At 36.5% G+C, this 17,136-nt stretch overlaps 1 protein-coding gene across 4 annotated transcripts in view; it reads right to left on the reverse strand.

The window, feature by feature from the left end:
* The window catches only part of LRBA (LPS responsive beige-like anchor protein), a 729,505-nt gene that overhangs the window by 624,932 nt on the left and 87,437 nt on the right, over positions 1-17,136 (reverse strand). For all 4 annotated transcript variants that reach the window (XM_059373625.1, XM_059373604.1, XM_059373615.1 and 1 more), the window contains exons 3-5: positions 16,864-17,095; positions 16,548-16,648; positions 10,120-10,215 (exon numbers count right to left, since the gene is read on the reverse strand). In XM_059373625.1, the coding sequence (XP_059229608.1) occupies positions 10,120-10,215; positions 16,548-16,648; positions 16,864-17,095 (429 nt within the window). The remainder of the gene's footprint in view (positions 1-10,119; positions 10,216-16,547; positions 16,649-16,863; positions 17,096-17,136) is intronic.

Raw genomic sequence — 17,136 nt, forward strand, 5'->3', positions numbered from 1 at the left:
ATTTCATTAAAATTTTTAAAAGATTTGTGCTTTAAAGAATATCATCAAAAAAGTTAAAACCACAAGCCAAAAGAATGAAAGAAAATATCTGCAAATCATACATCTGATAAGGAACTTGCACCCAGAATATATAAAGAATTCCTACAACTCAATAATAAAAAGACAAACACAATTTTAAAAAAGAATGAAAGATATGAACAGCCATGTCTCCAAAGAAGATATGGAAATGACCAATTGGGACATGAAAAGATGCTCAACATCATTAGTCCCTAAGGAAATGCACATCAAAACCATGGTTGGATACTACTTGACACCCTCTAAGGATGGCTAAAATCAATAGAACAGACATTAACAAGTCTTGGCAAATATATAAAGAAATTGAAACCCTCATAAATTGCAGGTGGGAAAGTACTATGATACAGCCACTTTGGAAAACAATCTGGAAGTTCCTTAAATGTTTAAACACAGATGTTCAATATTATCCAGCAATTCCACTCCCACGTACATACACAAGAGAAATGAAATGAAAACATGTCCAGATAGAAACTTGTATGCAAAAGCCCAAACCAGTGTTATTCATAATAGCCCAAAAAGTGGAATCAACTCAAATATCCACTAATTAATAACTGATTAAACAAAATGTAGGTATCTTACATTAGAATATTAGTAAGCTATAAAAAGAAATGAAGCACTAATTCATGCTACAACACAGATGGGCCTCAAAAACACTATGCTAAAGGAAAAAAGACAATCACAAAAGGCCAGATATTATACAACCCCATTTGTATGAACTGTCCAGAACAGAGAAACCCACAAAAAAGTAGAGTAGTAGTTGGTGTTATGCCTAGGAGTTTGGGGAGGAAATGGGCTAAAAAGAACAGAGTTTCTTTTGGGGAAGAGGAAAATGTTCTAAATTTGACTGCAATGGCATTTGCACCAACTTTGTAAACACCATAAAACATTCAATTGTATATTACACAAATGAATGGTATCATATGTGGTTTATAATAAAGCTGTTAAAAAATATCAGACTACACAAGTTTTTAAACTGCTATAATTTACATATGCACTTATCTACATATACTATAACACATATATATTCTTTTATACATATAAGATATCCCATAAAACATGAAAAACATCATAGAGCCAAATTTATGCAACAACAGTAATGATACTTCAAAAGACCAATTTTAAAAAAATATTGCTTTCATGGGGGCTTAAGTGGGTAGGAGAAGAATCAATGAAACAAGATGGGATTGGGAGGGAGACAAACCATAAGTGACTCTTAATCTCACAAAACAAACTGAGGGTTGCTGGGGGGAGGGGGGTTGGGAGAAGGGGGTGGGTTATGGACACTGGGGAGGGTATGTGCTTTGGTGAGTGCTGTGAAGTGTGTAAACCTGGCGATTCACAAACCTGTACCCCTGGGGATGAAAATATATGTCTATAAAAAAATAAAAAATTTAAAAAAAAAAATGTTGCTTTAAGAATAATATAGTTGGGAGTGCCTGGCTGGTTCAGTCAGTAGAGCATGTGACTCTTGATTTCAGTGTTGTGAGCTCAAGCCCCAAGCTGGTCTCAGAGCTTACTTCAAAAAAATAAAACAAGAGAATACATATTCAATGTGTATACATGTTTTCTCTCACTAGAAAATGAGAATAGAAAATGTAAAAGCTGGGGTTCCTGAGTGGCTCAGTCAGTTAAGCACCTGACTATTATTTTGGGCTCACGTCAAGATCTCAGGGTTATGAGATCAAGAACCACACTGGACTCCAGCTGGGTATGAAGCCTGCTTAAGATTCTCTCTCTCCCAGGGGGCCTGGGTGGCTCAGTGGGTTAAAGTGTTGGCCTTCAGCTCAGGTCATGATCCCAGGGTCCTGGGATGGACCCCCACCTTGGGCTCCTTTCTCAGCAGGAGTCTGCTTCTCCTGCTCCTTCTGCTGTTCCCCCTACTCATTTTCTCTCTTTCTCTCAAATAAATAAATAAAATCTTTAAAAATTAAAAAAAAAAGATTCTCTCCCCCTCCCCCATAGCTCATACACATGTGCGTGTGCTCTCCCTTATAAAAAAGAAAAAAAAAATGCAGAAGTTTTATAAAAATAATTTATCCATGAATACTTTAATTTCCCTTTAAAAGCTATATCTAAGGAAAGAAGTGAGTCACTGAATATATTTAAAGTTCCATTCTCTAAAAGTTGCAAAAGCTGCTCAGCTTAACTATCCCACTTCCAGGATAAATGCAAGTAAGTGGAATAGACACACTATGATTTCAGAGAATTATAAACAATACAATTATAATATGCAAAGAAGAGAGAGAAGATGGCAGAAGGGGAGGAGGACCTAGGCTCATCTTGTCCCAGGAACACAGCTAGATTAACTATCAAGTCATTCTAAATACTCCAAAAATCAACCTAAAGGCTGATAAAACTTCACAACTAAAGGGAGAGAAGAGACCACATGGTAGGAAATGTGGAGATGTGGTTTATGGGAGATCACTGGTCCTGCAGAGAAGAAGGAGCCATGGTCGCAGAGAAATGCAAGAGAAAAAAGAGTACACAGGGAAACACACAAGAACATTTTCCCCCAAAGACACAGGCTGGGAAAATGAGAGGGGCTGACTTTTGTGATTTAGTGAGTTCTTCGAACCAGCAGGCCTTGAAAACTGGAGTTTTAAAGGTCAATGGGCTTGGCGGGGATAGAGCCCCAAGGGTGCTGCCCCACTCCTAAAGAGAAGGTAGGCCAACAATGCGGGGGACAAACAGCATGGACAGAGTGATCTGAGGAACACCTGGGGCACCTATTAGTGGAGCATGTCCCTGAGAAGTGGTATTCAAGGAGAGACCTCTCCAAAAAAAAGGAGTCGGCTGACACCATTTTCCTCCCCTGCCTCCCAGCATACACACAGAGCCACCTGCAGAAAAGCTCAGCCTTCTTCTGGCTCCCTGACTTGCTTATAGCATATCCTGCACCCCTGCACTCTGGCACAACTGCCCTTCTTACTCAAGCTTGCCTCAATCCTAGCACGGCAAGACCCTTCCTCAGCAAATCATTGCAAACTCCTGCCCACAACACATCCCTAATGCCCAAAGCTTTAAAAGTCAACAAACTTGCTGGGATAGAGAGCAGAGGGTATTGCATTGCTCCTGAACAGAAAGCAGGCCAACAACCAGAAGGTGCACAGCATGAAGATAGCAATCTGAAAAAAACCCTAGGACAAACAGCAGGAAGACTATTTGCTCTCAGAGTGCCTCCCTGATAGCAGTGTGCATAGAAACGCCTCTGCAGGAACAAAGGAGCTGGCTGGTGCCATTTCTCATTCCCCCATCCCTCTACATAAACACAGAGCCACCTGAAGGAAGCAGCACAGACACTAGCTGCCTAACCTGCTTCACCAAGTCCCACACCCTTGGCTCTGGTGGTGCTGCCCTTCTCAGTCAAGCTTGCCTCAGTCACAGCAGGGCAAGCCACTTCCGCAAAAGAATCGCAGAAACCCCTGCCCACACCATGTCTCCCGACCAGAGAGAAAAAGGACATAAAATTTTTAGAGAAAATCACAGCTGAAAAATTCCCTAATATAGGGAAGGAAACAGACATCCAGATCCAGAAGGCATAGAGAACTCCCAACAAAAATCAACAAAAGCAGGGCAACATCAATACATACAACAATTAAATTTACAGAGTAATAAAGAAAAAAAATCTTAAAAGCAGCAACAGTCCTTAACTTACAAGGGAAGTCCTTAACTTACAAGGGAAGACCCATAAAGCTGGATGCAAATTTCTTAACAGAAACTTGGCAAGCCAGAAAGGGCATGATATATACAAAGTACAGAAAGGGAAAAAGCTCCAACCAAAAACACTAGCATAGGCTACCCAGCAAGGCTATCATTAGAATACAAGGAGAGATAAAGAGTTTCCCAAACAACAAAAACTAAAGGAGTTTTTGACCACTAAACCAGCCCTGCAAAAAATATTAAAGGGAACTCTTTGAGTGGAAAGGAAAAACCAAAAGTGACAAAGACAAGAAAGGGAACAGAGAAAAATCTCCAGAAACAATGACAAAACAAGTAGTAAAATGGCACTTAATACATATCTATCAGTAATTACTTTGAATGTAAATTAAATAAACACTTAGGGTGTCGGGGGAACATGGGTGGCTCAGTCAGCTAAGCATCTTGATACTTGATTTCAACGCAGGTCATGATCTCAGGATTTTAAGATCGAGCCCTGTGTTGAGCTCCATTCTGGGCATGGAGGCAGGCTGGGATTCTCTCTCTCCCTCTCCCTCTGCCTCAGCACCTCCCTGTTTGTGCTCTCTAAAAATAATAATTAATAACTAAAAAAACTAAAAATACATAGGGTGTCAGGATGGATTAAAAAAAAAAAACAATCATCTATGGAAGGAAAAAAAAGAAAAAGAGAGAGGGAAGCAAATGCTAAGAGACTCTTAACCACAGAGAACAAACTGAGGGTTGATGGGGAGGGGGTGGATGGGCTAAATGGGCAACAGGTATTAAGGAGGGTACTTATTATGATGAGCACCGAGGATTATATGTAAGCAATGAATCACAAAATTCTACTCCTGAAACCAATGTTATACTATGTGTCAACTAACTAGAATTTAAATAAAAATTTGGAAAGAAAAAAAAATAAAAACCAAGACCTACCTATATGCTCTCTACAAGAGACTCATATTAGACCTAAACACACTTGCAGACTGAAAAGTGAGAGGATGGAGAAACATTTATCATACAAACAGACATCAAAAGATGTGAGAGTAGCAATGCTTACATCAGACAAACTGAACTTTAAGCTACAAGACTATAACAAGAGATGAAGAAGGGCATTACATCATAATAAAAGGAACAATCAAACAAGATCTAACAACTGTAAATATTTATGCACCCAACATGGGAGCATCCAAATATATAAAACAATTAATAACAAACATAAAAAACTAATTGATGATAATACAGTAATAGTAGGGGACTTTAACACCCTTATTACATCAGTGGAGAGATCATCTAAGGAAACAATGGCTTTGAATGACACAATGGACCAGATGGACTTAACAGATACATTCATCATTCCATCAACATTCCATCCCAAAGCAGAATACACATTCTTTTCAAGTACACATGGGATTTCTCCAGAATACATCACATTCGAGGTCAAACATCAGGCCTCAAAAGTACAAAAAGACTGAGATCATACCACAGATATTTTCTGACCATAATGGTATAAAACTTAAAGTCAACCACAAGTAAAAACGTGGAAAGACCACAAATACATAGAGGTTAAGGAACATGCTACTGAACAATGAATCGGTCAACCAGGAAACCAAAGAAGAAAGTACACAGCAATACAGGATTACCTTAATAAGCAAGAAAAATACAAATAAACAACCTGAACTTATAACTTAAAGGAGCTAGAAAAAGAACAACAAACAAAGCCAAAAGCAAGCAAAAGAAAGGAAATAATACAGATCAAAGCAGAAATAAATGATATAGAAGCTAAAAAACAACAAATCAATGAAGCCATGAGCTGGTTCTTTGAAAAAATAAATAAAATTGATAAACCCCTAGCCAGACTTATGAAATAGAAAAGAAAAAGGACTGGGGCGCCTGGGAGGTTCAGTGGGTTAAAGCCTCTACCCTCAGCTCAGGTCATGATCCCAGGGTCCTGGGATCAAGCCCCATGTCAGGCTCTCTGCTTGGCAGGGAGCCTGCTTCCTCCTCTCTCTCTTTCTCTGCCTGTCTCTCTGACTACTTGTGATCTCATCTGTCAAATAAATAAAATCTTTAAAAGAAAAGAAAAGAAAAAGGATCTTAATAAATGAAATTCACAAATGAGAGAGGAGAAATATAAACACCACAATAGAATTATAAGGAGATATTAGGAAAAACTATGTACCAACAAATTAGACAATTGTAAAGTACCTAAACTGAAAGAGGAAAAAATACAAAACTGGAACAGACTGATAACCAGCAAAGATATTGAATCAGTAATTTAAGAAATCTCCCATGAACCCAAAGTCCAAGGCCAGATGGATTCACAGGTGAATTTTATCACAGGTTAATTTTATTAAGAAGAGTTAATACCTATTCTTCTCAAACTACTCCAAAAAATAGAAATGGAAGGAAAACTTGCAAATTCATCTTATGAGGCCAACATTACCCTGATATCAAAACCAGATAAAGACTTGACTAAAAAAGAGAACTACAGGCCAATATCCCTGATGAACGTGGATGCAAAAATTCTCAATAAAATACTTGCAAACCAAATCCAACAGTACCTTAAAAGAATCATTCACCACACTCGAGCTGAATTCACTCCTAGGCTGCAAGGGTCGTTCAATATTCACAAATCAATCAACAGGATACACATTAATAAAAAGGACAAGAACCATATGATCCTGGGGCACCTGGGTGGCTCAGTTAGTTAAGCACTGGACTCTCGATTTCGGCTCAGGGTTGTGAGATCAAGCCCCATGCTGGGAAATCCATGCTCAGCAAGGGGTCTGCTTGAGATTCTCTCTCTCCCACTCCCCATAACACTCCTCCCCACCATCTCTCACTCTACTAAATAAATAAGTCTCTTAAAAAATTAAAGAACCATATGATCCTTTCAATGGATGCAGGAAAAGCATTTGACAAAGTACAACATCCTTTCATGACAAAAACACTCAACAAAACAAGGTTAGAGGGAACATATTTCAATATAATAAAGGCCAAATACGAAAACCCACAACTAATACCATTCTCAATGGATCAAAATTGAGAGCTTTTCCTCTACCAGTCAGAAACAGACAGGGATGTGCACTCTCACCGCTATTATTTAACAAAGAAATGGAATTCCTAGGCACAGCAATCAGACAACACAAAAAATTAAAAAGCATCCAAATAGGAAAGGAAAAAAGTCAAACTTCCACTATTTGCAGATTACATAATACTCTATAGAGAAAACCCAAAAGATTCCACCAAAAAATTACCGAAAGTGATAAATAAGGTCACAAGATACAAAATCAATGTATAGAAATATGTTGCATTTCTATGCACCAATAATGAAGCAGCAGAAAGAGAAATTAAAGAATCAAACTCACAAATGCACCAAAAATAGTAAGATACCTAGAAATAAACTTAGCCAAAAGGGTAAAAGATCTATACTCTGAAAACTATCAAACACTAATGAAAGACACCAAAGATGACACGAAGAAATGGAAAAACATTCCATGCTCATGGACTAGAAGAACAAATATTATTCAAATGTCTATACTATCAAAGCAATCTACAAATTTAATCTAATCCCATCAAAACCAACTGCATTTTTCACAGAGCTAGAACAAAGAATCCTAAAATTTGTATGGAACCACAAAAAACCATGAATAGCCAAACCAACCTTGAAAAGCAAAAGCCAAGCTGGAGGCATCACATTTCTGGACTCAAAGTTACATTACAAAGCTGTGGTGATCCAAACAGTATGGTACTGACACAAAAACACACACATAAATCAATGGAACAGGGAAAAAAAAAAAAAAAGAAAGAAATGAACCCACAACTACATGGTCAACTGATCTTCCACAAGGCAGGTAAGATTGTCCAACAGAATAAAAACAGTCTCTTCAATAAACGGTGTTGGGAAAACTGAACAGCAGCATACAAAAAAATGAAACTGAACCAATTTCTTACAGCATACACAAAAATAAATTCAAAATGGATGAAAGAACTAAATGTGATATAAAAAACCATTAAAATCCTAGAGGAGAACACAGGCAGTAACCTCTTTGACATCAGCTGTAGCAACTTTTTTCTAGATATGTCTCCTGAGGCAAGGAAAACAAAAACAAAAATAAACAATTGGTACCACATCAAAATAAAAACCTTCTGCACAGCAAAGAAAATTATCAACAAAACTAAAAGGCAACCTTCAGAATGAGAAGAGATATTTGCAAATGACATATCTGATATAAGGTTAGTATCCAAAATATATAAGGAGCTTATAAAACTCCATGCCCAATAACCAACACAAATAAAAAATGGGCAGAAGACATGAATAGACATTTTCCCAAAGAAACAGAAGGCCAACAGACATATGAAAAGATGCTCAACATCATTTATCTTCAGGGAAATACAAATCAAAACTATGAAGAGTTATCACCTCACACCTTCAAAATGGCAAAATTAACAAAACAAGAAAGAACAAGTGTTGGCGAGGATATGGAGAAAAAGGAACCCTCTTGTACTGTTGTTGGTGGAAATGCAAACTGGTGCAGCCACTCTGGAAAACAATATGGAGGTGCCTCAAAAAGTTAAAAATAGAACTACCTTACAATCCAGCAATTGCACTACTAGATATTTGCCTAAAGAATAAAAAATACTAATTTGAAGAGATACATGTGCCCTGGTGTTTATAGCAGAATTATCTACAATAGCCAAATTATGAAAAAATCTCAAATGTCTTTTCACTGATGAATGGAGAAATAAAATGTAGTGTATACACACACACACACACAATGGGATAGTACTCAGCCATCAAAAAGAATGAAATCTTGCCATTAGCAACACCATGGGTGGAGCTACAGAGTATCACACTACATGAAATAAATCCGAGAAAAACAAATACTATATGATTTTACATATTCAGGGAATTTAGGAATCTGAACAAATAATCATAGGGGAAAAAAAATATAGGCAAACCAAGAAATGAACTCTTAACTGGAGAACAAACTGATGGCTATCACAGGGGACAGGGGCAGGAGGATGTGTTAAGCAGGTAATGGAGATAAAGGAATGCACTTGACATGATGAGCACCAGGTGACATATGGAACTGCTGAATCACTAATTGTATACCTAACATTATACTGTATGTTAACTACTAGAATTTAGAATAAAAGAAAAACAAAGTGAACATTAAAAAATTTGCATTTCAAGAAAGTTCATCTCATAAAACTGCTTCTTATATTAGAGGTAAATTATAGGCTCAATGCCAAGAGAATGAAGTTATTCTGGAAAGCTTCAGGTCTAAAAGGAAAAATTATGAAGAACAAACAATACAGCAATAAACTGTCCAAAGAAAGCTGTGTATTGTTTATTAAATATTCAAATATTACAAATGTTTTTTTAAAACACTCTTTTCTTGGGGCGCCTGGGTGGCTCAGTGGGTTAAGTCTCTGCCTTCAGCTCAGGTCATGATCTCAGGATCCTGGGATCGAGCCCACCAACAGGCTCTCTGCTCAGTGGGGAGCCGGCTTCCCCCTCTCTCTTTGCCTGCCTCTCTGACTACTTGTGATCTCTGTCTGTCAAACAGATAAATAGAATCTTTAAAAAAAAACAAAAACAAAAAACAAAAAAAAAAAACCACTCTTTTCTTTTTCCCGGTATTACCTGACTACTACATAGGGCCTAAGACGTTAGTAAGATATTATGAAAAACAAAGTAAAAATAACAAAAAATAATCTCAGAAAAAGAACAGACTGAAATACTCTCAAAAAATTTTTTGCTAGTAACAAGCAGATGAATGTAATATGAGGAGGTAAAAAAAAGCTTCCATATATAACATATGCACATTATACAATGCACTCGAATTAACATTCTAAAATATTACAAATATTACTATCAACATCTTATTTAAACTATATTAAACTGATAAAGGCTTAAAAAATGCTGAAATTGATGTAATTTGGAAACTCCTGAATCCGGAGAACTTGCCAAAAAGTTTCAAAGATTTATTCTCATTCTATATACCACGTGTAACAGAAACACCCTTTGGGGAAGTACAAGGCTGAAGAAAGATTCAGTAAGATAGAAAGTGAAAGTGTCACATAAAATACCTATTGGACAATGCGGAGATAAATTCTAAAGACAACATGTTCAAAAGAACTGGGTTCTTACTCCATTATTGCCCCAAGCTATAATGGGCAGCTTTCTTAACTTCTGTGAGCCTGTATTTCTTCACCTCTAAGACAGGAAAAAGTAACACGAAAAACTGCTGTAAGGAATAAGTTAAGCTGTGCAAAGAAGTTTCTACCTAACAATGAACATGTCAGGTTGTTTACACGGCTGTACTTTCTGGAAGGCAAGGAAAACTCCAAGTGATTTCCTCATTAAAATTTACTTACTGCAGCACTCTTTCCTGGAAAGTTGAAAAAGGCATCAGGACCATACTTCTGAGGCATATGCTTTAACACAGATAGCAACTTCCCAGCATGTGGAGGCTATGAAAATAATCAACAGCTCATTAAACACATTATTCACCATAAAACAAAAAGTTATTTTTAATATACTCATACTTTAATATACCCAAGAAAAAACAAATGATGCTGTTAGCTAAAAGCATATAAAAAGCAATTATTTTCACTATCTTAAAGAAATATAAAATGTACCTATGCCATTTTTGTAATACGATAGAACATACGAGGTATTTGAAAAATATGTGCCAATATCATCTGACATCTGAATCTTCTCCATACTGCAGCAAAAATGTTTTAAAATTACAAACTATATCAACCCACCACCCATCCCTCTTTAAAACACACTTTTTAATTTCACAAATAATGCCTACTATGTTATACTGTTAAAAACTGTTTTCAAAGAAACAATAAAAATATTTTAACCTTATAACCAGAGGTGGTACTATTATTATCCTATTTTATAGAGGAGGACTCTGAGACAGAAGAACATGTCCAAGGTCACACAGGGAGCAAAATGGCAAGGTGAGGATCAAAACTCAGTCTTACTTGAGAGTCCATAGTTTTAACTACTACACTTTTACCTTTCTATTATGCCCTCAGAGAGCTTCCCACTGCCTTTAAAATAAAGACCAAAAGCCTTACCACAGCCCACAAGATACTCAATCTATCTCACTAGCCTCATTCTGCATTTCTATCTTCTGCTCTCTGTATTCTTCCCACAAAAGGGCCTGAGCACGAACTATTCCTTGTGCTTACAATATTCTCACTAGGCCCACTTCTCTTCCCTCTTAACTAAATAAATCTTACCCAACTTAGAGAGCTCATCCTAAAGGTCCACTTCCTCGTAGCAGTCTTCCCTGACCTCTGAGACTGAATCCAATCCTCTGTCATATTTCATTCTATATTACCTTTACTATATAGCATATAAAAAGCTGTAGCATTACATCTATATAATGCCTCTTTGACCCACAAGTCTCCTCTAATACACAAAACAACAACTAAAACAAAAAGACTTATTTACAAGGAAAAGAAATGAACAATCATATACACATTATCATTTTAATCAGTTTGTAAACAAACAGGATAAAGTGTAATACATTCTTCCTCATTAAAAGTTCTAAACAAGGCCAACCTACAAGTGAAATCACTTGCTTGCTTTCATCTTATGTGGTATCTACTCTATTTATAAAATGTCTAAGAGTCCAGCAATCTTCTACCTAAATGTTAAGTGGAGAGTTTACTAAGTGACCAAGAAATTTTCAATTAGCCACACTGCTTAATTATAAAAGTGTAGCAACAAGTAACTACATTCATATTGATTTTTTAAAATAAACTCCAAAATGAAATAACTAAAAATAACTCTGCAGTCAAAAATAAAAATATTATAGCATTTCCATCTAGAGAACCATTCCACAAATTTCTGAATTCTTTTCAGTTTTGGGTTTTTTTTTTTTTAAGATTTTATTCTTAGGTAATCTCTACACCCAATGTGGGTCTTGAACTCACAACCCCGAGATCAAGAGTTGCATGCCCCAGGGCCTTGCTCGTTTTATTAACAGCTCATTATTTTCTCACTTTATGCCCTAAACCTATTCTCATTCAACTCCAAGTCACATAAGCAACTGTCTAAACATATTTAATCTTTTTATGTGTTCCTTCAAAAATGTTTTTGTGTGACTGTACTTATAATTTAAATGATATTGGGTTAGATATATTAATCTGTTTCTTTCTTCCTGCTTCTTGCATCTATTCACATTAACTTTTGCATCAATTCTAACTGCTATATAATAATCTAGCTAATGCGTCTACTTTCCTAATGATAAAGCCTCCGTGGTGACAATTCACTGCCACCAAAAATAATGCTTCATTGAACATCCTCATGTGTATTTCCTTACGAAACAGAGTCTCGGGGTGCCTGGGTTGGCTCAGTGGGTTAAAGCCTCTCCTTCGGCCCATGTCATGATCCCAGAGTCCTGGGATCGAGCCCTATACAATAGGGCTCTCTGCTCAGTGGGGAGCCTCCTCGCCCCACCCCCACCTGCCTCTCTGCCTACTTGTGATCTGTCTCTGACAAATAAATAAAATCTTTAAAAAAAAAAAAAAACAGAAAAGAAAAGAAACTGAGAATCTCATGGAACATGTACTCAGGAGCAAATTACCAAGTCACCGTATAGCAGTTTAATTTATGTGACTAAGTAGTAGTAGACTACTCGAGGTTGGCTAAATGAGTGTTCATGCCAGCCACCAGCATACACGTTCAAATAACCCTATCCCTGGTTTTTTGTAAGTGATAAATCACTAAATTCTACTCCTGAAACCAATATCACACTATATCTTAACTAGAATTTAAATAAAGATTTGAAAAAATAAAATAAAATAAAAACTGGAACAAAAGATGGGATTTGAAATAGACAAAATCAAAATATGTATGTAACTATAAGATGTGTAATCTAACACTTATGTAACATAACCCTCAGAACTTAGATGCAATCACTTGGCCATATTAGTTGTAATTATGCCTCAATATTCTTTTTTTTTTTTTTTTTAAAGATTTTATTTATTATTTATTTGACAGAGAGAGAAATCACAAGTAGGCGGAGAGTCAGGCAGAGAGAGAGAGAGAAGCAGGCTCCCGCTGAGCAAAGAGCCCGATGCGGGGCTCGATCCCAGGACACTGAGATCATGACCTGAGCCGAAGGCAGCGGCTTAATCCACTGAGCCACCCAGGCGCCCCTATGCCTCAATATTCTAATGTGTCTGCCCACCATGGTAAGTGATAGGGTGGGGTGGGGTCATCAATCCCATCAATTCTGTTATTTAAACATATCCATGTTCCTTTTTAATTTAAAAGATTCTGTTTTAAGCTAGTTTAAAAGTAGGCTATGGTCTATATTGTGCTATCATTACTACCAATAATAGGAAAACAGTTCTCAAAATATAATCAGTAAATCAAATAATTTTCTGCTTCAACTACTGATGCAAAGACTTAACTTGCTGAAACAAAGCAAAGCTTGTGAATTAGCTTAGAAATATAAATGCTGACCCCACCAAAATAAAATAAAATAACCCTATCCCACAAATATATTTGCTATTATCCAACTTTATAATCCTTAATACTAACAGACATAAGGTGAAATAATAGCTTTAATTTGAAGATCTCTAATTATTAGTGATTTTGTATTTATTTGGTTGTGGGGTTTCTATATAAATAAACATCTATTCATATCCTCTTATTTTCTCAGAGTTTTCTATATTCACCAAAAAAATGTATTAAATATACATTCACAATAAATACACTGAATATAAAACAAAATTTAAATGAAACCAGTATATAGGCCATCCTTGACATCTGATGGTTTAACTTACAATTTCACTTCACAATGGTGTGAAAACTATATGCACTCAGTAGAAATAGTACTTTAAAGTCTAATCTTTTCCCAAGCTTGTGATATGCAATATGTAGTACAATACTCTTATGACACTGGGCATCACAAGGGTAAAAAACTGATACCCAACCATTCTGTACCCACACAAGCACTCTGTTTTGCACTTTCAATACAGTATTCAATATATGACATGAGATATTCAACACTATATTATAAAATAAGCTTTGTGGGGGCGCCTGGGTGGCTCAGTGGGTTAAGCCTCTGCCTTCGGCTCAGGTCATGATCTCAGGGTCCTGGGATCGAGCCCCACATCAGGCTCTCTGCTTGGCAGGGAGCCTGCTTCCTCCTCTCTCTCTATGCCTACCTCTCTGCCTACTTGTGATCTCTGTCTGTCAAATAAATAAAATCTTTAAAAAAATAAATAAAAATAAAAATAAAATAAAATAAGCTTTGTGTTACATGACTTTGCCCAACTGCTGGCCAATGTTAAGTGTTCTGAGAACATTTAAGATAGGTTAGGCTAAGCTATGTTGTTTGGCAGCATAGGTGTATTAAATGGATTTTCAACTTATAATGGGACTATCAGGATGGAATCTCACTATAAGTTGAAGAAGATCTGTACTTCCTCCTCTAGGCAAGATATAGTAACAGGACCTAGACTTGTCAAAACATATAAGCAACCAGAATACTGGATAAAATGTATGAAACAAAAACTGTTTTCAGACATGGAAGAAGAGATAGCTCAAGACTGTTGATACTTGAGAAAAAGGAAACAAAATGAGCCATGAAATTATCAGACTTTCTACCAGGATACAATTTCTATCACTGCACAGGAAGAGAGAAACAAAATAGAATTTAAAGGTCTCATTGACTTGATGAGGCAGAGAGTGGAATATGGGTAGTCTAAGGAAGATAAAAGCTTTAAGGCAGAGTACTAAAGAGAAAAAAGCTATATAGACAAGAAGCTCCAGAAATCCACACTCCTTGGCTTAATATCAAACTATTCAAACCTGCCATAAAACTGAACAAGGTGAGGCCAAGATACTAACAGCTGTTAAGTCAAAGAACTCCCACAGCTAGGATAGAGCCAGAAACTGTTTGAGACCCTAGTAGGCACTTGGTAGAGACCACAGTCTTACACAACCTCTTATCCTGTATCTGAGACTTAGGGTCATTCACAGAGGTCCCAGAAGATCAGGTCTGAATAAGGAAGCTAATCTAGCCCTAGAACAACAGTCAATCTGAACCTGACCAAAAGAAAACTTTTAAACTAGGCACAAATAATATCTCCGCCTACCAAAGCAGACTAATAATCTAAAAAAAGGGATATGACAAAATCCAGCACTCAACAAGGAACAATTCACTATATCTAACATCACTCAATCTAAAATCACTAGCATTAGAAGGACAATAAGACCTATAAGCAGAAGCAAAATTAGTGCATAAAAAAATGATCTAGAAAATGACAAAGATAGATTCAGATAATAACATGAAATCAACTATTATAAATATGCTCAAGAGTCCCAAGTACTTAAAGGAAAACATGAACATAATGAGGAAAAATGAAATAGATACTAAAAAAAAACTAAAGAGAATTTATAGAACTAAAAAAACTAAAATCTAAAATTTTAATGGATAGAATCAACACACTGCACAAGAGAAGTTATCTTAAAAATATAGTAATAAAAGCAGTCTAAAATGAAGCACAAAGAGAAAAGACTAAAAAAGAAAATGTGAAAAGATTAGAGTGACCTACTAGGCACTATCAAGAGAGCTAACATACATGTAATTAGAGCTAACACACATGTCCCAAAAAAGGAGGGAAGGACAAGAAAATGGTATTTGAAGAAATAATGACCAAAGTGTTTCCAAATTTCCTGAAAATTATATTATAAACACACAGATACCAAAACTGTAATAAGAATAAAAACAAGGCGGGGTGGGGGGGAGTGCCTGGGCAGCTCAGTGGGTTAAAGCCTCTGCCTTCAGCTCAGGTCATGATCCCAGGGTGCTGGGATTAAGCCTCCAATGGGGCTCTCTGCTCAGCAGGGAGCCTGCTTCCCCTCTGCCTGCCTCTCTGCCGACTTGTGATCTCTGTCAAATAAATAAATAAAATCTCAAAAAAAAAAAAAAGAATGAACACAAGGTAACCTTACCAAGAAACATAATAAAATTGCTACAAATCAATGATGAATTTTTTTTTTTTTAAGTAAGCTCCACACCCAACACGGGGCTTGAACTCAAAACCCTGAGATCAAGATCCTACCAACTTAAAAGTGATGAAATCTTAAAAGTAGCCAGAGAACTAAAGCTTGATACAAAGAAGCTCAAGTATAACCACTTTAACACAATACAGTGTTTATTATTACAATGCACCAATTTAAATATATTTCATCAGAACTAGATTAAGGATCAGGTGTAGCTGAGCAAGAGCACTAAAATAAGCCTAGAAATGCAACAAAAGTGGGGGAAAATATTTATTAGTATTCCTCTAAGAGGTAAGTAACCCGTGGCAAGAAGAAACAGTTTGCTAAGGCACCTGGAGTTCAAACTACGTTGACACTATTGCCATTCACTGAAAATGACCACTAAATTGAATTTGTGAGTTATTCAAGTTTAAGGACAACAGTTAAACTACTCAGGTCAACAGAGAATCTAGGTGCCGCTACCTTAACACTCTTCCTTCTCTGTCCTTACCCTTTTCCTCGAATAAATGTTAAATGTATTTTGAAGACTAATAGTTTGAAGAAAGGCCAAGTAATAGCCTGCCTGGAACACCCAATTCTCTCAGTCTGCACCTGTGTCAGGTCATGGCAAAAGTAGCTCTTCAGACCTAAACACTACTTTAATTGATCTCTTCCGTTCAATTTGACATTTACCCCGTATAATAACAACAGTTGCTTAAAAGCCACTAATGTATCTGAGGAGAGGGATACTTTCAAATATCAAAGAGTATTCCATTTTTTTTACCCATTGTCCTTTATCTCCTTGAAGTTTACTGAAGAATAGCTTTAGTTCTCGAACGGTCAAATTATAGCTAGCCAGCACTCCCAACATGTCAACCAAAAGATCTGGAAACAAAAGAAGACAATAAAACAATCAACTTATATTTCTTCAACTATTAAAATATACTGTGCTTATTTAAGAGTCTGAACATTAGAGCTCCACACATATTAGATGCTCAAATATTTCTGAAATAAATATTACTAAATAAGAGAAATACAGTATTTAAGAATCAAACTTTATTTCTTTACATCCAATGTACTACAGAAAAAAAAAATCATACCTGCTATCATATTGTCAACTTTCTCAATCTTCCCAAGCACTTTCTCAACAAGACCTACTTCAGTGCAGACCTGAAGATTTCGTATGCTTTTCTTCAGAATCGCTGTAAACATGCTCCAGACCTCTGCTTGGCAAGTAATATCACACTTTTCTAGTAGGTCCACCATGCAGATGATACTCTCACCTTCTTGGATAATGAAATTCATTTCCAAATCAAATTGCCCTCCTACCAGCTTCCAAAAAGAGGGGAAAATTAAAAATATTAGTGCTTTTT

The sequence above is a fragment of the Mustela nigripes genome, chromosome 1, assembly GCF_022355385.1.
Source record: "Mustela nigripes isolate SB6536 chromosome 1, MUSNIG.SB6536, whole genome shotgun sequence".
Lineage (NCBI taxonomy): Eukaryota > Metazoa > Chordata > Mammalia > Carnivora > Mustelidae > Mustela > Mustela nigripes.